The following is a 23570-nucleotide window of genomic DNA, read 5'->3' as shown; positions in this document are numbered from 1 at the left end:
GCTTGGCTGTACATGTGAAATGCACGCATATTTGCACTGTAGACATAGCTCCTCTTCTCCTCGTCTTTAAGTAATGTTTTACCCATTCAAAGTCATGACTTTCAGACTCCACAGCAGTGAACTGCAAAAGATGCACATTAGCATTCTGTTAGTGTCCTCCAAGGTCTCCCAAGGTAAGCTGCCAGCTGTCCAGCCTACCAAAGCTCAGTACTATGATAGTGAATAAAGTTGGTTGCATTATTAGGTATATCAGGTTTTAGAGGGGAACACCCACAGTCACCTGAGCAAAGGCTGCAGTAACAAAGTGTACATTGAATGCTTTCTTAAGTAACCAAAAGACTTGGTTTTACCCCTTAACTGAAGAAACTGGTGCCATGAAGGAGATGTTGTAAGAAATTTCCCAGAGTGATTATGCTCTTGAGTGTTTGTGTCTTCTCTTTGTGAGAATCCATGTGGTAAATAAGATTCTAAGCAAATCTTGCATTCCCTTAAAAAGATAATAAAAAATGATTGATTAGCACATTTTCTGGGGAAGAGCAAAGTTAACCATGATCTCATTTTCAAGCACTGGCATTTTCCGTGTATTAATGCTTCTGTTGTTTAAACATACCCTATTCTTTAATATGTGTACATGTGTAAAGTCAGGATTTAGCAGATAGATCAAGTACCTGGCATTAATCCAAGGTCTAATTCTTAATCTTCTATAGTATGGATATGGTAGATAAATTTTTCAATGGCCAATTTTAAAAACTATTCACTCAAACCCGACATAGCTCATTTCAGCCTCTCTTTAATAGGAAACCTAATAACTTTTTGTGATGTGGTGTATAAAGCTCTGGTATTTTGTTTTGTTTTTATTGCCAGATGCGTGTGTGTTCTTGTATTTATAGTCAATAAAGCTATCAGCACTATATACAGATGTTGGTTAATAATTTAAATCTTTCTGTCTGGGGTGTCTGATTTAGGCCAGTGCTGTGTTACTTGCATCCTTCAGTTACATACTGACTGTCCAATCCATTGCAGTGCTTCTGCTTTCAAGCCACTTCTAGAAGTGGGACAGTCCATTTCAGTGTTTTGTTCATACTATTTAGAGGTTACGTGTTAAACAAACCAGGCTGTGCTTTAGGAGCAGTATGAGTTGTGTACATCTACAGCAAATAAAGAAGGTAATCCTCAAACACCTTTTTCCATAATGCATTTTTGTCTCTCATATCCGCTTCTTTACCCTATCCACACTCTTGACTTTGATTTCAGTGATTACATGTAGTTTCCAAGAGAGGTGATTATACATTAGGACTTACCATAAAGGAACAATAGCTTCAAAGAGGTGCAGTATTACCTGTGCATGGGTCATACGCATGAAAGAATGTGTGAACTGTCCAAACCATCAAATGTAGAGATTGTGTAGGAAGGAAGAAATACTGGCCTTAGTCCTGTTGCCTTATATAATTAGCAAATGTGTGTATTTACCCAGAGAACTAGGTTTTATGGCTTGTCCTGTTACCTAGACTTTTCTCTCTCAAAGTGTGTTAACACCCTATTTCTGCCTTGAGCAAACCAGTTAGTGATCACATGTTGCTCTTTTTTTTCCCTGTATTTTTGTAATGCTTGCATGAGATAAAATATAACTCTGCCCTAAAGCCACTGCAGCTATTCTGTGTAGCAGACCGTAGGCTGCGTTAACACTTGTGGCAAAATATGCCACCTCTTGATGCTAGAGATATATTTTACTTTAGCACACGTTGATGCGCTCAGGATTTTTCCCATAAGAGCAAGCATGCAAATATAAATAACAAATAAGATTTTTCACTAAATATCTTGACACATTTTACTGGATTTAGATTCACTTTCCGCAGTTTGCTTCATGCTTACTTTCCTTCATCTAAGAGCAGTCACAGTGGCAGTATAAAAATAACTTTTAAATTGAATTTTCAAGATCCTCCTCTTCTGCTGTCTCTTAGTGCTTCCCACTTCTCTTCTGATTTTATATTTCTTTCCAGTCTTCTCCCTGAAAATCAGGATCTCCTTATGCTTTGCGTTACCAGCTGTCAGGCGTGATGCTGTATATGCTGATACTCTGCTGTGTTAGCTTGCTTTGGCACTGTTGGCAGCACTCTGCTGTCATGCTCAATTGAGACAGAAAGGACCGTTTCTTACTGGGAAATTAATTCATGAAAAATGACTTTTGTTTTTGTACTATAATTGTTTTGAAAGGAATTACACATACAAAGAAATGTGTATTACAACAAATTAGGCTTTAATTTTATAAAGGTTCAAGTGTCAAATATCAAAGAACTAAGCAGTGAGGCCAGTTAATTTTGTGAAATTATAACCTCAAATTGCTCATGTGATTTGAGCATAAATTTCATCAACTGAGATTTTTTCGTTTATTTTGTATTTATGGGCTTTTTTTTCTGCACATAGCTGGATTTGAGCAGAACAGAATACACCCCAGGCATCTGGAGATTATCTGTGGGAGGAGAGTAGTAATCAATTTACTTGCATTCTTGAATGAAAGGAAGAGGCAAAGTCAGGATGATTATAATGGAGGTGATCTTTCTCCTGACCTGTTCTCTTACTCCACCCTGCAAGAGAGGACGAAGTAGAACATCCTCTTCTGTGTTGACCTTTTTTTCCTCTCCTGTCATGGCCTTCAGTGTCCCTTACACTTTCTAGAAGAGGATTGCCTTTTGCAGGTAATCCTGCCATTCATGGAGGCCCAGTGTTAGTGTGCTATGAGCTTAGGGCTCATGTAAAATGAAGTATTGTTTTTTTGGCAAATTTCCTTATCCTTGGTTGACAAAAGCCTTTGTGGCTTTTCTTTGATCCACTTGCAAAACTGAACAAGCTAACCAATCAAGACAGAATATGAGGCTGCTTCTGTCCTTGTAAATTAGATAGTCAGACTGACTTGCAGGCATGTATGATGTTTAATTGTTATTATGGTCCCTGATACTATTTTGGCTCATGCCAGCCAGTGCTGTCCTGGACAATGTTTGTGCATAAGATATGGGGATAACATATGCTGTGAGTACCCAGTTTTGGATGCAGCCCTCACTTTGGGACAGAGAATTCAGCCATGTAGTTGTGATATATGTCACGTTGCTTATCTTACTGGCAGTGAGCTGTCTCTGTTCTTATTGAAAAGACTATTCAAAATATGATCTCTATGCCCACTTGCAGGCGATTTAAGGCTCCAGAAGCTGTTTCTGGCCTTTCCTTGGGACAGACAAATCTTGAGTTTACTCCTGGTTTAGAACTTTCAGGATTGATGTTGCTTCCTTTCATATGCAGTGTTTTATCCTCTGTGCTGCTTATAGGATAGCAATTTCTTGTTGCATTGTCCAGTTTTCACCTTTATTAGAAGGAATGACTGTACAACAGGTTTTGTTGGCAAAATAGAAGAAGCAAAAAGACATGTAGAGGAAGTTGTCTTACACCTGTTACACAAATATTTAGATCAGTAAACTGGTGCTTGCTCTGAGAAATGAAAATGGGATCTATGGAGCCTCATAATAATAATTCCCTTCAGAGGAGTTTATACTGCTTGTATCTGCTAAAATGAGTACTGAAAGTGCTGTGACTAACTGACATTGTTACACAGGTAGAACCTAGCATGCTGGACATTTTGAAGCACTTCAAAGCTTTTTCCAAACGGACTATAATAAGTGCTTGAAAACTGAGGAGTGGAAGGTACCTCTCAATTTGTGTCACAGGTATCATCACTTGATAGGAAAATTGGAAAGATTATTGATACACTGCTTTATTAAACCTGCTTGCTCAAGGTAATGACTTGCTCCAGGTAGAGAATATAGGTGGGTAAAATTTGGTAAGCTTTTTTTTTTTTTTTTGATCAAGAGCTTTGAGCTCCCATGCTTTAATTTATGCAGGTTCATATAAAAGACAGATATGTGCTCATCTGCTTGAGGAGGCTTATCTGCAGGAGAGAAGAATCAAAACTCTGTTTGTACACTTGACAGCTGGTATGTCACTAAGTATATATACAAGAACTTCATGGCATTTCAGATTTTGAGAGAAACAGCTGAGAGCTTTTCTTCCAAACTACCTGTGTGCGTGTGTTTATGTATGTTATTGTGGGGGTATATATATGTAGACATGTGTATGTGTATATAGTATAATGTGTACCTGTGTAATCTATATCTTACAATGTATATATAAAATATAGTGTAGTTCAATTGACTTATTTTTTCAGAAAGGAAATCAGAAAGAAATAAAAAAGTCTTTCTTAATGTTGAAGGCTTTTATCAGCCTAATTTCAATTTAAATCTAATTACTTTAAAATGCATGTTTATATTATTTTCCCCTCTCTATTTTTCTAGTAAAGCTTCCTAAGGCTCAAAATTATCTTGGTAATTTTCTCCATCTTTTTTAATCCTTTGACATTTGAAGAAAGGTCTTTTATCCTGCATTTGGCAAGGAGGGTGTTTGAATATGCAAGGGAATGCTGACTCTGTCTAGACAGAAAACATTGCCAAATGTACAAAGTCCTTGATAGAACAGACAAGTCCTTTTTTTTTTTTCTCCTTGCTGACGTTCAGTTTACAGTAATTTTAGCTGTTACTTGCAGCTTCAAGGATTTAATTTTGGGATTTGAGATACTGGTTTCTTTTTTCCAGATTTGCAGTCTTTACAGATTCGCAGGTTTTCCAGTCTTTCCCATCTGTAAGAGATAAGTGTTCAAGATAATTGATGAATATGTTATTCTATGTACAGCGGTTACATATGTACAACTGTGGCTAGGAAATGGGTTTATGTAGCTGCTATCCATAAATCAAGGTCTTGTGTCAGCTGTCAGGCTCCCAGTAGAACACAAGTCATCTCAAATTCACACTGACTGTGGTATGTTTGCTAGTCAGTACTCCGCAAATGGCAGAAAGTAGAAAGGAAACGAGTGGAAAGGTTCCTTCTGCACACTGCGGTGGAGTTGCTGAGCTCACTGTAAATTTTGACGATTGTGTTGGTGTCCTGGCTTCAGCAGTGTATTTCATGCTGCAAGTACAAATTCATCATTGCCATAATAGTCCAAAATCCCTTTCACTAAACCAGCTTCAGTAGTTCAGAGCTTGCTTTTTTAATTTTTCTTAAGCACATTAAATGGTTCTAGATGGGCTGTCACTATGATCTTTGAATTATTGCCATATTTCTTTATTTCTTTCTCCACTTTTAAATTTCTTATACAGTAAGACTTTCATACTCTGTTCATAGCAAATTTCTGGGTATTTAGGCTTTTATTTGGAGCTTAACAGCATTGCAGACCACGACAGAAATTCACAAATGGAAGAGAAGTGCATTTATTGTCCTTTCTTTTACCATAGCCTGTTGACTCCCAGTGTTGTCTAAGCCTGTAGTTTCTGTCTCTTACCTGACAGCTGGTCTGCAGGTAAATTAGCCCAGCAAATGTATATCATTTTTAGACTAGAATGGGTATGAGATAATAATTTGAACGTGGGAAATAATATCTTGGCCACAGTTTTTGTCTGAAAGAAATTCTTCAGCTTTAGGGAAAGGCCTTGTTTTCGTAGTAATCTTTTTCTGTCCTTCATGTCCTGTCCTATTACTCAAATTCCTATATTCAGACCTCTGCTGAAACATTGAGGAATGGCTGATGAAGACCTCGAATGATACTTAGCAAATGTAGTACATGCTGTGTAGTTTCAGTAGATAAAAGCAGTATGCTTGAAGGTTTTAAAACATGCTTTCCTATTAATTTACTATCATTTAAATATTCTTCTAAGAGGCTGCTTATGGATTCTGAATTTTTAATTGCAACTACAGCTTATTTGGAGTTTAAAGGGATATGATGCTTTTTCTTTGTGAAGTATTCTACTCTTCCTGTTCACGCTGGTTCTTTGGCCTTTTTGAAACCAGTAGTACACGCTACTGTGCTGGCAAATGCACAAATGTTTGTGGTGTTGAACTTCTATTACAGCCGAATGCTGATGTGTACTTGCAGCAAACATGGGAAATGGTGAAGAATGCCTCTTACTTTTTGAGTTGGTCATATTTGAATTATGTTGGCAAGATTGAGTGAAGGAGCTTGTATTGTTAACAGTGCTGAATCTGCTCAGTAAATATATAAGGCTTTTTAGTGTGGGGATTTCAGTCCAGTTTTCACCAGCACTTTGTTCACCTAAACCTAAATGTATAAGTTTTCTTAGGTTTCTGCTGGTAAATCTGTGGTTAATGTGCACCAGTCAGGAAAAACTCCACAGTTACACACATTTCTATTTACTAAAATTTTTTTCTTTCTCTTAACTTTGTAAGAAATTAAGGTCTTAAAATACACTTTTTCTTCATCTTAAGCAAAATATTATCCCAGGTACTATATTTTTTAACAGTAGTGTAAATGAAACTCTTAAATTTCAGTAATTTAACTTGGTAAATAGTGTACTAACTTCCACATTAACTTCCATTTCTGCCCAGGCTTCCAAAGGATGAGTTGACAACAGAACCATTAAAATATGCTGAACAGCTTCCTGTAGCTCAGATAATACACCAGGTATGTCTTTTTATTTTCAATATTTTTTGTTTGTTTTTGAGAATAAACAACATCTGTAATACTTAAGCTGCTTTTCTAGGTCACACAGAATCAATGTCCTCATGCTGCAAGTATGTAAAAACAACATACTGTTGCTCAGTTGACAACTGCTAGATTGTAGAAGTCTTATTCTGAACATGGCAATGAAAAGATGTTTGCTGTATAACATAGTTAACACTTCAGAGGTTGCTGTTAAAATTGCTGTCTACTGATAGGAAAAAAAAATCCATTAATCTCTCTGAATTTGCATCTTGACCTAAATCATATTCCCATTTCTGAAAAAGCACCAAAGTATAGAGTCATTATGGTGGAATGATTGTCATGACAAGTTGAGTAGGGAAAACAGTCTCCCCTCCTAATGCAATTCTGAATTAGCACTATTTTTGACTATAGCAGTGTCATCCTTTCTGCTTTCCACAGGGTTTTTTGGTTTTGTTTTGCAAAAAAAAACCCAAAACCCCAAACCCCAGAGATTGTGATTTTGCCTAGATTGTGCCTTCTAACTGTTTAAAAACATTATTTTAACTTTATTTAAAAACATAGACTAGTTAGGTTTGGAAAGGACCTTAAAGATAGTTAGGGTGATGTGGACATCTGAGCTGAGATTGAATAGAAGGCTACAGTTTTTATTATAGGTTATCTCTTTGACTTAATTTATGGCAAGGAGGAGGAAAAAATCTTTTCTGTGTGAAAGATTCTGTGCTCTGTTCTTGCCTTTTTCTCAAAGTTCCAGGTGTGGTAGGTTAGAAGCCCGGTCTGCGTTCACAGGCCACCTCATTTTTTGCTATTAGCCACAATGGGCTCTGCCTATTTTGTGAAAACACTTATGGCCAAGTAACATACGTAAAATTTGTGATACACTTCAGAACAAATGTGTTGAGACTTAGCAATTCTCCTGTAGGTGATGCTTTAAAGGAAGCAAAAAGATGTACTCTGTTGCTGTCAGAAAAAAACCCAGAAAACTCCAAAAAGCCAGCAACTGCAAAAAAAAAAAAAAAAAGAAAAAGGTCACTTTACCATTTTCTTAATGGTACTTTGACAGTGTGATATCTTTCAGGTAATCAGGTGTACTCTGAAAAATTGACTTGTAAGTTGGGGAAGATAATGAAAGTTCATCATGGGAGGCAAAGTGGTGCAGTCCATTCTCACTGCCTTGAGATAAAGAAAACTTCCAACCTGAAAACTGGGACTTGGTGTTGGTCAGGGTAGATAGACCATGTCTGATAAAGCTGTAGTTTCAGATGGAGCTGGTTTTGAATGCTTAAAGATCAACAGGGACAAATAAAAGTCCACCAAATGTCAAAGTTGCTTACAATATCCTTTAAGTATTAATTATTATTGTAGAGCTTTCTGAATACCTTTGTCATGGATGTTATTAAGCATTTGAGTTTCACACTGCAGGCGGTGCTGGTTCTGCTTTAAAGGAAACATAAGCTTTATTTTAAAACTTTAAAGTGTACAAGTCTTTTCTGTGAAATGTAAGCACAAGGGATTAAAAAACTTCTGGCTGAAATCTGCACCACTGGGAAGAATCTCTGATGTGTTCAGAACATGGAAGACTGGAAATCAGGACCAGTTTGTATGTCAGGAACTCCCTGGTGTTGTCAGAGCTTCAAATGACCCAAGAGCCTGCAAATGTCACATTTAAAATTCTGTCTTCATGCCTGACTCTCAGCATAAATGAATTAAACAGCAGAGCAGGCAGCCAGTCAATATGTTCTTAACAGTGAGAGTGAGCAATGAAACAGTTTGAGGGTTGTTTGGAATCAGTAAATAGAAAGTGCACGTATTGGCTCACCTAGAGGAAAATCTCAAATAGGAAACAGAATTAACCTTTAAGATGGCCGACCAGACGAAATGTCATAGTAATATTTTTACTACATTAGGTGGGTAATAACCACAGAGGGTTCATTTGGCTACTGTGTGTTACACTGCAATAGAATATTGCACTGTGGAAAGGCAAAAGCCTGTTTTTTATGTACTCTTACCTGTTTACTATAACAGATTTACTGGCAGTACAGAGCCACGGTCTGCTCAAAGCAGCAGAACAACCTCAAAAGAACTGCAAACAACCCTGATTTAGAGAAGTAGAATAAAATGTTCATTGTTTAGCTGTCATGTCAAGAAGTCAGACATCATGCCCTGGGTTTGAATGATGTACATGCCCTTTTCAAGCCTTTAGGAGCTGTAATCAGCTAAGTATACTCTGCACCGGTGTCCTGGTGAATTAGCCCAGCATATGTTATAATGTGTTGTTTCTGAGGGACCTGTGACAATTGGGATGTGTAGTGAGTGCAAGGCCCGTGTTAAGTTCATAAGATCAAATATTTTTTACTTTTAAGAAAAAAGAAAATATGAGTAAAGGCAGTGAATACTGTTTGTGAAATTATGATGCTCCATCGAAATAAATAATCACTGTGTTTAAGTGTGGGCCTTGTTGTTGGTTCTGTATCAGATTAAGATTTCTGTCATGTTAACCCATGTTTTGTTTACCTATGAGCAGAAATAAGAACAAATATACATTAGAATTTCAGTGGTAGACAGGCATCGTAAATCAGTATAATGCCAAAATACGTTTTAGTTGTATTTGTTAGCCAGTGTGGCTGCTAATCCTATCCAAATTTCACTGTAAATGTGTTCTGAGCACTAAGTCTACATATTTTCCTTGGGTGTTTACATGTGATTTCTGACATTCTTTTCAGTACTTCATTTCTGGTGTTTTAAGAGCTTTTATACTAATGAACAAAAATGCCCTTCTGTTTTGTGTTTCAAAAAACACAATCCCTCCCAAAAAGGGGGGAGGATGGAGAGACTATTTTAATTCTGCACTTGTCTTTAGTTGAAAGAGATCAGTTGAAAGAACGGGGAAAAGATTGTTTTCCTTTATCATAAAGGGTATTCATTTCTGGCCTTCCAGTTCAGCAGGGTATTTTAATAAAAGTACCTAACTTCAGTGCCAGTGCTCGTGCTCTGAATGTCACTATGTGTTAACATATTTTGCCTAACTGGGGTTTAGGATATTGAAAGGACTTAAATTGTTACAGGTGTCTTACTGATTGAAGAATGTTTTATTGATGAAAGGCACATTTCAGTGGATAAATGCCAGATCTCCTGATGTTGTTATAATTGAAAACAAAATGAAACAGCAAATTGAGATCATGATCAACTTGCATGCTTGTGTCTATTGTAAAATATTAAGCAGATAAAGTGATGTGCTGTTAAAACAGAATGGCATTTCAGGAAACTGACTTCCAGCCTGTGGTAGCAATTGCAGAATTTGCTTAAATTTGGCATGGCTTGCAGGGCACAGTTACTTAAAAATTGAGAGTTCTTGAGTATTTTCTTATGTAGGGGAATGCATGGGGGAGTGTTGGGTATAATTTCTAATTAAATTAGATTGAGTTTCCTTTTTGGAGGTAGGTCTTAAGCTTGTTGGATTTGTAGAGGTTTTTAACCATTGTGTTTCTGTAGCCTATCCGTAGAAGCGTCATTGGAAAATGCCTTCTGTAATCTCAGGAGGTTACTGGGAGATGATGCTAACCCTGCTGAATGAATGTGTCTCTCTCTTCCAGAAGCTAGTTGAGCAACTCATGTGAGCACCATTAGCTTTGCTGAGTTTAGGCTCAGAGACATTAGGGAGCTGCTACATCCGCTCCACTTTGAGGGTGTTGAGTGCAGACGGCAATAAGGGAAATTAAATAATAAATTTAAGAAAGCAGGGGGGAGGGGGATCTCCGGAATTCTAAATGCCCAGGCTGATGGCTATCAAAGATGACTGTAAAGTTGTAGTTCTGTATTAAGTCTTTCAAGGTCTTTGTTTCTATAATTTCTGTGCTTCTGTGTTGAGTTTGCCCCCAGCTGAAGGAAATCCTTTTGCTTTGAAGATCAGTTTTTATTCATTCTCAGGACCTTGTTCTCGCATAGTAGAGGGGTGTTAGTTTATTGCATTTGTTGATATTATTCCGTTTTCACGCTGATTTAATTGAGAGAGGTTTTCTTAAGCAGCATTTGGCAGAAATTGTTGAAACAGTATTAAGAAAATAGAACAAACTGTTGTATAGATTTTCTGAAGTATTTTTGATTATCTGTAGCACAACAGTTTTAGTCTCAGACTTAAATATTTTCACAAACATTAAAGTATTTTTACATGGTTTACAATCTTTGTGAGATGCTCAATATGAAAATTAACCCGTCACATGCTCATACAGTCTTGAAAGCATAACCTTAAAATTTAGGCATTGCGCTGGTGCCTTGCCCATTGCCTCATAGCTGTCCTTTCTCAGCTATATTTTCAGGCATTCAGGGAACTACTGCAGTCAGTGATGCTATTCAGGACCTTCATATGTAAGCTGGTAGTGCAGACAAACAAAAGGTTGTTTCTCTCTTTTTCTTATTCAGAAATTAAGTAGCACGTTAGCCTAATGAAGCCTCATGAGCAAAGTCTTAACACTCCTGAAATTGAGCATATTTCTGAGTGCAGCATTTTTGTAAAAGATTTAAACAGCAATTTTTTTGATTTGCTGCTGTTTTTCTCATCAGTTCTTTCCAATCACAGAATACAATGATGTGGAGTTAGCATAAATTACTGATGATTTGTTTTTACAGACAAGGCGCAGCTGCTTTTGTTTTGTTATGTTTTTCATCTAAGCATGAGGGAAACCCTCTGGAAGCAGAGGCCTAGTAAAGCAGTCTCTTTTCTTCCCTCTTCCTATTAAATGACTGTTGTGGGTGATCACTCTCTACCCAGGATCATTATTTTACGCTTGTCAAGCACAGGGGAAGTTCTACTTCTTTATCTCTTTGTTAAATTCAAATATTAGATTAGACTTCAAGACACAATAAAGATACGTATCTTGGAATTAGTTTTCTTTCAAATGCTGCCTCCCAAATCTTAAAAATTTAGCAGTAATTAGGAGGAACATAATTTCTGTAAGGGTAGACTACCAAAATATTCATACCCAGCAAACTCTTCTTTTGTCTGCACACAACACTGCTTGGCAGAGACAGAAAAGAAGCAGAAGTTTTTTGTTGCTGACGAAGCATTACAGGGGAGCTGAACATAGTATTAAATTCTTCCAATTACAGCTGAATACAATGCAATAAATAAAGAAATGCATTGAAAGGTTTTTTCCATGAGGAACCTGAACAGTCAGTTGTAGGGTTCTTGTTTCTAACCATTTCCTACCAGAAATACCACACTAAACATTTTCTGTAAGCCAGCTGTCCAGAAACATTGGAGAATAGTAGCTTTTTCTTGGCAGAAATGTTGCATGCATGGTTCATCTTTTCTTCCCTGCTTATGCATTAAAATATGTAACTTTGCCTCCTTCCTTGCATTTTTAAAAATTAAACCAAAGTGTATTTTAAAAACAATAAAAGAATTTTCTCTTTTTTCCTATTACACAGCTTGGTTAAGAACAGTTAGTTAAGCAGTTATCAAACTGTTCTGTTTGATGTGCATGTACATTATCAGCTTGTCTGGGCATCAGTAGGGTCCAGTCTCTGCTGTCATTTCTTGGAATTTATCACTTCCTCACACAAGTGGCATCCAGCAAGGTGGTGGTAACCCCTAGACCATGTTTTTCCTCAAAAACAGTCACCTCTTCATGGAGAGGTAGTAGCAGAAGCAGATGCAACTGACACAGTGTTTTCAAAATGACCATTTTCAGCTACATTTTTCCTGCAGCTTGGACAAAGAAATATTGCATGGAACTGTTCAGATTTCTGAGGTCATATATCTCCATTCTCTTTCCCTGACCCATGAATACCCTTACATTTAAAAATCGGCATTGTATCTTCAGATGTCTTTGGCACAGGATGGGGATATCAGTTTGACAGGCAGCTTGGAGTAGTTTAACTAGGGCCTGCCCCTCCAGTGGCCACACTCTCCGTTAGATTCCTGTGCTCATTAAGGAACACTGAGCTGAAAACTACTGCTTAAAAAAGCCTGGCTAGGGATGTGAAGACAGCTTTTCCAAAGCCAGATATAATAGGTGTCAGCCCAAATTGGTAAGGTGTATGTATATCCCCTGAAAATTTTTGTTTGTGTTTCTCATGAGCAGGTGAGAGTGAAAATAATTGTTACTCTGTTGAAACTGAAGTAAATTTAAGGCTTTTGTGCTCATCATGGGAGCGCACAGTTTGCCTTTTAGAACAGTGGTAACAGGCTTGCTCAGAATACGTGGGTAAAGCCCTTCCTGAATGCGGAGACAGACCATCCTCATAGGAGAAGGAAAACTCCTATCTTCAAACCTGGGCTGATGGAGCTCGTCTAGCCTTGCATGATCTTCCATCGAAGAGAAGGACACTCTTACAAAACCTACGACCTGAGGACTTTGCTGTCACCGTCCTAGCTAGCTAGGCCCTGGCAGTCAAACCTCAGGTGTAAAGGTTCGGGCCAGTTCTGCGCATGCTGAGCCTCACCTAAAAAATCTACTGTGCAGGCTGGAAGGGCTTAACTGTCACTTGTCTGAATGGACAGGTGAGGGTCGAAACGGCAGGTGAGAAGGTGCATGGGAAGCTGCAGATCCAGCCTTGCTTGTGGGTGGACCAGCGCATGGGTAGCTGGAGATTGCCCCAGGAGATGACAGTCCTGGTTGGACACTTCCTGATTGCCTAAGCAGCTTTTTTCCAACCAGATTTACCTATCCCACATACCCTTGGTCATTGTGCTTGTAGTAAGCGTGGGTAAAGCCCTTCCCAAATCTTCGCTCACGAAGCCAAGCCATCAATCAGTGTGAGTTGTTATATGCAAATGTAGCATCATCCATTTCATGGGTTATGAGACATCAGTTTCATACACATCAGCACATGGAATTGTCAGATGTTCTATTAAAAAATACGTGAAAAGTTACCGTGGCTTATTAGTAGCTATAATTGTTAGAGGCGTCATGGTGGATTTGCAACTTTTTTAAGAGGTAATTCCTGTGTTTCTTTTTAATAAGCACTATCTAAGATGTAAAATGAATGAAGATGTTCAGGAAGGTACTGTCATACATCAGCCTTTATGGAGTGTTGTAGATCTCTGTGGTTTACTCATTTGAACTTCAAGTATCTGCATTTGGAGGGTTGGTAGTAACTGTATGACCATGACCTCTAAAAATTATTGTATGTATAAAAACGATCTGTGCTTTTTTTCATCTGAACCAGCCATGTGTTTGAAGATCCTGTATGCACAAACTTTTCAATATGCGTTACTGATCTTTCTTTGTATTTGTTTTGGCTTTGGACTGGTTGTGCCATGATCCCCTTTTGGTGGGCTTTGCAACCTACTCACAACTGTGATTTTAAAACTGTGGTTGTTGTTTCGATTATGCTGTAGCTATGTTTGAGCTTTACAGAAAGAGACATGTTCAAAAATGCTTACAGCTTAAAGTAAACTTCACATAGCATGTTGGCAAAAAGCAAAAGAAGGTTAACAGAGATTCTGATTTGTAGACTAAGGCCATAAAGGACCATTATGTTAATCTCTTCTGACTTTCTGCACAAAGTACGTAGATACCTTATTTATGTTCTTCCTTCTTTGTGGCTATATTGAAATTAGGAAGGTTAACTAGAATTAAGGGAGTGAGTAGAGGCTGGTAGATGTTTAATCAAAACATTGTAATTATGGAGGGAATATAAATGAGGAGAACAATTACAGCATGTTAGTAGATGTACATGATTACAGAAAGTATGCAGAATATTACAGCTGTTACTGAAGAAGCAATATGTATGTGTCCCATGGGTCTCAGTTGCTAATGTCATGTGAATTGCTGCATAGTGCTATAGATAAAAGCATCAATAGCGATCATGCTTTGTTTTGGGCAGCCGATATTACAACTGCTGCTGTCACTGCAAAAGTAAGGAGGTTATTTTTAAGTGAGTTCTGTGATTTGAGACTCTTTGCTCTCCTTTGTGATCATAATAAGCTTGGCTAATGTCAGATCTTTTTTGCTAAAATTATCTCTCCAGCCACTTCATCCTCAACTTTGTAGTCCTCTATTAAGCATATAATTCACTTTTTTCATCATTCTTTGCTTCCATGGGACTTTTTTGTGATACCCTACTCTGCATTCATTTGCATTTGTCATTTATAAGCCTGGATTCTTAGATATTCTGAGCCTTTTTGGATTTATCTGCACTGGGTCCAATTTATTTGCTGTTCCTTCAAATATAGGAAAAGTGAATACTATTTAGGTCACTGTGGTGAGTTGTCTCCGGTGGGGATAACTGAATAGGTTGTTCAGTGCATAATGGTATGCAAATAATATACCTCTGCTTCACATGGGAATAGACTAAATATACGCCCAAGCTTTTTGTGACCTTAATATGTTTGTAGGCATCATAATACACCATGTGCTGCTGTATCTGATGTACAGATACTTCAGCTGTGGTTCAGGGCAAAGAAATGTATGAAATAACTCTGTGAATTTAGTATGTGATCCACACACCTTACAGTGTATGGAAGTGTATACCAGCTGTATAGTTGATTTACTATTGTAACATAAGCAGTAGGTTTTAATAATAGTCACCATCAATAAAACAGAAGATGCTTAATGTCTTGCACTTAAAACACGCTAATTCATTACGCAGGCAGAGTGTCTTCATGCACGATGTGAGATGAAACTGGAAAACACACCGTAAAATGATAAATAAGTTACTCCATTACACTGGTTTTATGTTTACGATGTTTCACATGTAAAAGCACCTTTTAAAAATTTTGCTGCTTTTTAGTTTATTACAGGTTCCAGAGCAATTCAGAAAACAGATGCTCCATGTAAAAAAAAGCTTTGCTTTAGTGAAGCTTTCTGTGCAAGAGAATGCATTCTTCCTAAAAACTTCATTTTACTTAAATTAACTTGTATTTCCACTGAGGATGGCTTATATTAAGCACAAAGGGAGGCTTAGCAGTTTAGACTTCGATCAAATAAACTGCGTAACTAAAAAGAGAAGATGCCAAACCTCACACTCTTGTACTTGAAAGTATTGTGTTCTCTCTCATGGGAACGTGAGATTAGAGAAATTATAAAGGCTTTGCATAAAAACAGGGAGTTAGAATTAATTTTTGCTTAAGCAGGGAAGTGTCAAAGCCTATTATGGTAATTTTTCAATTTTGTCTTAACTGTTCACACATTTTAAAATAGTTGTACAATTGAGCAGAGGCATAATTGATGTGTTGTGGTTTCTTTTTTTTTACCTTGGGCAGTCATGAAACATAGCTTAGGTGCACTTAGGCTTGGAAGGAATAGGTGTGCTCATTAAGCAGATGAAAATTTTCATATCATAGTGAGAAAATTTGCCTAATGGATTGAAATAGTATTCTAAGAATGGCTCCCCTGTTCTTAATTACAGCCAAGTACCAAATATCAATATTACTCATAGACAATTAAACTACAAAACCTTAGCAAGAAAGCTTAATTCCTAGCAGTAGAATTTTGGGGTTGTGGAGACTATCATGTTCATTATTATTATAGTAAATAGTTGCAGTAAAAGTCTACATTAAAAAAATTTTTCCTAATAACTTTATTTATTGTCTTTTAATGGAAATTAAAAGCTGAAAATATCATAGAATTAATCACTAGTGCTACGTTTGTTTAAAAAATAGCAAATCTTGTCTGTATCATAACAGCCTATAAAGTGGTAGGGTAGTAACATAAAATTTATGCTTGACCTAAAATGAATTTTAGGACTTCTGTAATTAGAGGAAAACTGATTTAGCAAAGCCTTTCAGTTGTAAATTAAATCACTTTTTCTTTTACTTAAATACAGTACTTAACAGAAGAAATAATCTTCTGGAGTCGCTTTTGTTTTGGTGATCAGTTTTGCTGTTCCATAGGAGGAATCTTTGTTGGAACAAGCTTTGCATTTGGGATGACACTTACTGGCAAACGTGAAAGCGACAGTAAGTGGTCATTGGTTAGTGGTAACATTGGTCACTGTTTATATGCAGAGAAAGGGTCTTCTACCACGCTTTCAACTAATTTTTCTGCAGAAGCCTGTTTTGGCTATGAACTGCCTCTGGCATCTCCAAATTATGCCCAACTTGCTCAGAATTTTTCTGGCTTTGTCTGCAGTAGAAACTGGCAAAAAGATGGAGATCTGCTTTATCACAGGGATGAGGCATGTTTGTGCTTTATCACTTTTCCTGAGACGGCTGAATGGCTTCTGACAAGGTCCACTTTCAGTTTCCCTTAACGTGTACCTTAAGAGGAGGCTGGTTCCTCCTTAGCTCTTCCTTAGAACTATCCAGATAGAAGTACAGTATGGCTGTGCAGCTTTTGTGAGACACAGCCTGGATAGGCTCAGCATCTGTTCTGGCTGTTAAATTAGTTCTCCATTTTACAGGTTTCTGATGTTCTGTATTTGTGTCCCTGGAATAATAGTGCCAGGAATAAGAAAGCCAAGTGCATCTCAGATGTCTATGTGAGGTAGAAGGAAAGAATGGGATTTGTTAGAGCCTTAGGCAAAGGGCAAAGTATTTTTAGTCTTCATTCCTTGTTTTATAGCTTAATACTGATTGCACTGGCATAGAAACAACACTAGTGTGTGTGTAAGCACATATATAATTTAAATGTAAGACTAAGTTCATACTTAATTTGTGTTACCTGTCACTAAATACATGCAGGATCAGGGCCTTTATAAAGCAGATTACTGGAGTATGTTATAGATTGTCCACGATGCAAGATTTAATTCTGTTTTCTGGTGTCAGTTCAGTGTTCTGTAACATTTTCATTTCTCACATTACAGTTTTTATTAATCATTACTTTTTTATTGTTTGCACATGAAAGCTTCTCTGATAGACAGTGTTTATTTAAATGGTATTTCATTGAGTAGTAAAATTAGCAGTAACAGTTTTGCTAGGTTTTTTCTTCTATCTACTGTATTTATTCTGAGCTTATGCAGCATAAAAAGCAGCTGTTACCAATAAGCTCACATTTATAAGGAAAATAATATAAACATTATCAATCTTAGCTTGACATATTTTGCAGTTCTGTGGTGACAGATACCTCTTTGAACACGTTTCCTCAGGTGCAGGCTCTGTTAGCTCCAAATATATTTACTCATTTATCCCACTTAACTGTGTAAACTTAGCGAGGTGTTATTGGTGATTTTTGGTGTTAATTATATTTTGTTTACTCTTCAATAGTATGCTGTGAGGAACATGGCAGTGTAACCCACAAGCTCTTGACAGGACTGATGAATGACCAGAGATAGAGATATTGGCAGGCTGCTCTCTAGTGCTCTGTCTAGAATTGTTTTCCTAAATAATTCAGAGGGTTGAAATGTGATGAAATTATTTCCATTTAAAGAATGAATGGAAGGGGTAAATGAATAAAGACTCCAGTAATGGAGCAGTTGTGTTCATACTGTTGGACAGACCAGACAGCATCCCGCATCATTGTTCCTGCCCAAATTCTTTGCATGAGGTTGTGATTTAGCTTTGTGCAGGTGATTACTTCTGTAGTGACTGGCTTTCTTGCTTGGTGTGCGGCACTCTGCCTTAGCCAGCCTTCAGCCTTCCCCTGGCCTGAGAGGCCCTGCACATTGACAGCGGTCTCGTTCTCTGGTGTCCCTGCAGAAGCCTGGCTCCAGTGGTGGGGCTCTGATTTAGTGAGATTGTGTATTTTCAGGAGGGAGTGCTTAACACGGGAGACCATCTACAAATACGTGGTTGACAAATGATGAGTAGTACTTAGAGGGGACTGAGTGACACATGATGTCAGTAGGTCAGTAACCTGTGGTTAGTTTAGCTGGTTGGCAGGAATGGTGCCACTAGATAAGACCATCTGTGGTTTTATCTTTTTTAAAAGACTTAACCTTTTGGAAGGAAGTCTGGAAGGGTGTGTATTAGCTGTGCTCATTCATCCTTCCAGAAAGATGTCTTTGAGCCCCATTCGACTGATGAACCTAGTGTCATGTGAATGTCATGTGGGAACAGTGAGCATGTATGATACCATAAATCTGCCATTCTTCCCTAATGGCTGCTGCCTACAAAAACTCTCTGCAGGAACGGATCTGTTCTCTGGGACTCTTTGTTCTTTGACATACCAGCCATAACAGAGATGGCTTTCTGCTGTAGGTGTAATAATGTGCAACTGCTTTGTCTATATTTCATGATTCAGTTTTGAGGTTGTATAGCAGCTAGAGTAACTGAAAGTGTTAGGTTGATATTTCAGAATAGTTCTTTTTCCTTTTTTTTCTGCTCACATAGAAAGTCTGTACAACATAAACTTGGGTGGGAATACTTGTCTGGCGTATGAATGCAAAACTGTTGAATGCAAAAATCGCCTTTTAAAAGCTGGGTGATGATGGGGGACAAACCGATCTATCACCAGCTGTAATACACTGGTTTCTCCCTAAAAATGAAAATGTTTTGCAGAAAACCCACAGCCATATTTGATCTTGCTCATATATATGTGCAGGCACCTTTGCCTTAGCCCTGCTCCATCCATTTTTTCCATGCTGGCTTCCTAAATGTAATGCTGGTTTGACTTGTGCAAGCTGGAGCTAGAAAATGTGGAGCTCTTCTGCACACCCATATCATGTAGCACACAGCTCAGGGCAAAGGAGAACTTTTAAAATTAGAATTGTAGAGCTTTAAGAAATGAGCAGTGACAGCTACATGAATAAGGCATATTTATTTGAATTCCATTTTCTTATAATGTAGCTGTTGAGATATTTGATTAGATCTTATACTCAATATGCCATATTGAGTATAAGATCTAATGTTGTCTAACATCTGTTGTTAATACAGCCTGTCACCTGGAAATAAATGAATAGATACTCATGGGATATCTGGAAAAAAAGAAGTGTGTTTAAAAGCATCACTACTTCTTTGAAAGGAATAGCATAATAATTTATGAACGTCATGGTTGCTCCATATAAACAGAAACAACTTGGAATTTTAATGATCAAAATTATACTTCATAATGGAAGTTCTAAGGTATGCAATTAATTATATGAGATTAAGAAAAAAACCCTGCCTCAGAGTGCATTGATTTGATAGCATTTTAATAGACTCACCTTCTGGTCCAGAGAGATGCTGGGGGAAATCTAAGTTAGATTTCCAAGGAAGAAGTGGGAGTGCTCTGCTCCTTAGAAGGGTTGGGCTGAGTGAGGCTGGAACTTGGGGAAATCATCCCAGACTGAAACAGGTAGGAAGGAGCCCAGGCATGCATGTACTGCCTTGGCTCTGCTGAGCTCAGAGGTTGGTTCTGCTTCTGCTCCCACTGGCAACACGGCATTGTACTTGTGTGAACAAGATCTGCACCACAGACTCCGGGGTAATCTTTTCTCAGGGGAAGCAGGCAGTGCATGCTGCTTGGGAAGACAGTGCTCCGAGAATAGCTTGGCCTTATTTACACACTTGTAGTTTTGTGAATACAAAATATCATTGTCCCTCTAGCAGTGCCTAACTACCCTTTTCACCTCTGTTCTTTGCAGTTGCTGTTTCTTTCTGCTTAACCCAAAGTTTCAGTATCAGTGAGCGAGTTGTTTTCATATCTGATCATTTTGGGAGGTACGCTCCACTGAGCTCTGCCTCACTAGTGTGTATTTTTGTTGTTTTCTGACCCACTCCAATTAAGGACCTCGGGAACTTCATAGTTCTGTTTGTGGCATGGCATTGTTCACTGAATGCCTTTAGTCTTGCTTTTACTAATAATCCGCCTCTTTCTTACATTAATTAAATATAAACATATTAAAAAAGGATTCTTCTCAAAGTAGTTGTGGCCAAGTTTTGGTACTGAGTCTGCTTAATTAAGCTGCTCATCTTCTATTTTTGCACGCTTCAGCTGGCATGAAGCTTTGTGTTTGCAAATGCAATTCATATATTTGCTGTGGATTTAGGTGCCCTTTTGTAAAAAAATCATGATTGTGGCTTCATATAAAATTATGAATTTGATTAAATATAAAAAAAACTAAGCTCAATATACCTTAAATAGATGTAGTTGCATTTTTTTTTTAAATACAACTTTAAATTGTGTCTTTTTTCATCTCCAACTAAAGCATACATGAGTTCCATAATGTAACTCCCTGGCAGCTGAGCAGGCAGGAGCTCAGCCTTTGTACCTGAGCAGAGGTAAGACCTTTGCTGGGTTGGTATGTGAAAGACAGATTTGAGTGGTTGCTGCTGCCAGTACAGAGATGTGTTTGCTAGCTTTGGGTGCAGCAGATCACACACCTTAGTTTGGAGGCCCCATAGTACAACCCCTATTGTGTCTGCCAGGCAGGCATCAGTCATCTGAGCACTGGCTGGTCTGGGAATTAAACTGTGCTGGGTCCCAGGTGCTGGAAAGCTCCCTTTGATTAGAGGAAGTATATTATATATTGTGTCACAGGTTGGAAGATTAATGAATAATTGTTAAACCACTGAAAGCACTTTAAAGTGCTATGAAATGCTGAGAGATAACACTGAAAGTAGAGAATAAGTACATTTCTAAAAAGCTGTTATATAGATTACATATTTTAGAAGGAAATGAAAAACTAAAGCTGTCATAATGATGTTGTAGTTTATATTATAGTGATTATACAGTTTTCAAACTAAATATTTAAAATGCAGTTGTTGCCATTGATACATTAACTTCATTGAACTGCTTTTCTTTGCTGTGTTCTTGAGTTTTTTTTGTTGTTGATGAGTGAGCTTTCTTTGTTACTGTATTAATATTGATGATATCCATAATCATGGAACTGTGGTTAATAAATGCAAACTGGGAGTTTAGAAAAAACTCCTTTAAATTGTTTTGCAGATTAACAGGCACCGTTTATGTTGGATTTCTCTTATGACTTTGATCTTTGTGTGGGCACGAAAGAGGATTAAACTATTACTAGATGTAATAGTTTATAAATAAAGGAGTTCTAAATAAATAAATAAAAGGAGTTATTTGATTCCTCCACCCCCTGCAAGGACCCCAAATCCAAACTGTACCTGACAAATTAGAAGTACATACTTCCACTAAAAGCTTTGAGGACATACTTTGTGATGTGATTTGCTTGTGATTCATACAGGTTCAGTCTGAAATAAAGCGTTGTGTGCTTTGTCATAAGAATTGAGAGGATTACCCAGTTTGAAATTTTAAATTGCAAGTAAACCTGAATTATTATGGAGTGCCTCAAGGAAATCCATGGTGTGCTATTGGCACGATGCACTGCATAGCAGGATTTGGCTTTTCCAAGGGGTTTCCTTGTAGTTCAGCTTGAGATCCGTGAGTTGTTATTTCCTCTGAGATGAGAAGCAGGTGGGTTGTTTCAGCTTTGGGCCTGAGGTTGGCCTTGGGTTTCAAAGACTTGTTTTGAAATGTGGATCTTTCTTTTTTCAGATTTCAGTACTGGTCTTTAACACAGACCCTAACATAAAACTGGGTGTCTTGAGATGCAAGAAAGAAAACCTTTAGTATCGTACTGGAAGAAATAGAAACGTTCATTTAAATGGAGAATGACCAAAAAGAAAACTTGGAAATTTACACCCCAGAATACATAAAATTCACCCCAATGATCTAATAACGATGCTGGGCACCATACAGACAAGTGTGTTTCACTTCTCTTCAAGTGCTTTCTGATCTCCAAGACTAGCAGAGGTGGAGAACCCCACAGAGGAGTGTGCACAGGATTCTCCCTGTGCCATAGCTGCTGCTCTCTGCCAGGCAGCCCCAGAGTCCTGGGTGACATCTTAAACCACATGTGCTGCAGTAAGTAGGCCAAAACTGGATCTAGGGCAGTCTGCACTGAAACTGGAGAGACAATTAAGCATTTGAATTTAAGAATTTGAAATGCAATAGCTGCCACCTGAATAGGCTCATTGGAACACAGCACTTGCAGTGGTTTAGTTTTGTGCAGTTGCATACAATATTCTGCACTCTTGATGCAAGCACACACCATCTGCTTCAGGCTGGGGAGGACATTCCCTGTAACAAGGATGATGTGCACAGTCAGTTTTAAGGTTTTGCTCACTTTCTTAAGGCCTGGTTTAGAATAAGATGCTGGAGGAGACTGCAGGATTTGCGTATCCCTTTTCCATTTGGAAATTACTACAGTCCAGACTATATGCATTGCTTTATCTACTGCTGCCATCCAAATGCAGATTGAGTTTAAACTGAAGCTCTCTGTACCTATACTTTTGTCCTGACTGCAGGCACTACTGCAAAGAGCGTTCTGTTGGAAGAGGACTGTAGGGTATGGATTATAATCATACTTAACATAGTGTTTTCCACATGGAATGTTAATACATGATATTTCAAATATTTTTTTTGGTGATGTAACATTTTAAAATTAAACCACTTTTAATCTAATTATCTTAATTTAATTCATCTTTAATGCCTTTTTTTTTTTTTGCATAAAGCTTAAAATTTTAATTAGAGTAACAAGCATGTTTTATGAAACACCTTCATTGAAAGTCTTGGACACTTTCCATTTGGGTCCCTCCAGACCCATCCAGTTTGAAAACGCACTGTTTTATCCTCTCCTTAATTGCAGTACTTGGAGAAACTCTCTGTTAACTGTTCTAAGTTCCACATGATAATGAGTCTAACAGAACTAGAGAGCATATGACACAGGAGGAAGCTTGCTGTTGCTTAGCTACCTATCTTTTTAATTTGGAATCTCCAGCAATTCGATAACGACTAGCCCTTAAGCTGCTAAATGTATTTGTTCATTTTGACACACTGTACTGTGTTACATGTGCGTTCCACCAGTGCGTACCTGCTATTATTGGAGGGATAAAGAGGGTGTTGACGTTATATTGTGTATATTGTAAACCCAAGCTATTACGTCTGTTACAAAAGCAGCACTTGGTGTATACTGAGTTCTGAGGTGGGAACCACAGCAATGAAATTCAGAGTAACTCGAGCCAACAGAGCTATTGCTTCTGCTCCTCCAGATCAGTCCCAAATACAAGAAGTTATGCATCATTTGTAAGTTCTGCAGTCTTTTAATAGAACACATTCTCACATCAGTTTAGGCATAATAGGATACATAATTAATTGCAAAGGAAAATACTGCAACACTTCACATTTTTTATCCCTTTAGCATTTCC

General features: G+C 37.8%; 2 protein-coding genes across 2 annotated transcripts in view; one reads left to right on the top strand and one right to left on the bottom strand.

Annotated features, from left to right (window-relative positions):
- EBNA1BP2 (EBNA1 binding protein 2) overlaps window positions 1–23570 on the bottom strand; it is a 491427-nt gene that overhangs the window by 36077 nt on the left and 431780 nt on the right. The window lies entirely within an intron of this gene.
- PIGK (phosphatidylinositol glycan anchor biosynthesis class K) overlaps window positions 1–23570 on the top strand; it is a 69527-nt gene that overhangs the window by 41291 nt on the left and 4666 nt on the right. Inside the window, exon 10 of the mRNA XM_061345102.1 lies at window positions 6445–6520. Coding sequence (XP_061201086.1) covers window positions 6445–6520 — 76 coding nt within the window. The remainder of the gene's footprint in view (window positions 1–6444; window positions 6521–23570) is intronic.

This window comes from Neopsephotus bourkii, unplaced genomic scaffold (assembly GCF_033783945.1).
Source record: "Neopsephotus bourkii isolate Nb327-2 ecotype Australia unplaced genomic scaffold, CSIRO-AGI_Nbou_v1 NB_234, whole genome shotgun sequence".
NCBI lineage: Eukaryota > Metazoa > Chordata > Aves > Psittaciformes > Psittacidae > Neopsephotus > Neopsephotus bourkii.
The sequence above is the reverse complement of the archived record's forward strand: the minus strand, read 5'-3'. Positions and strand labels throughout refer to the sequence as shown.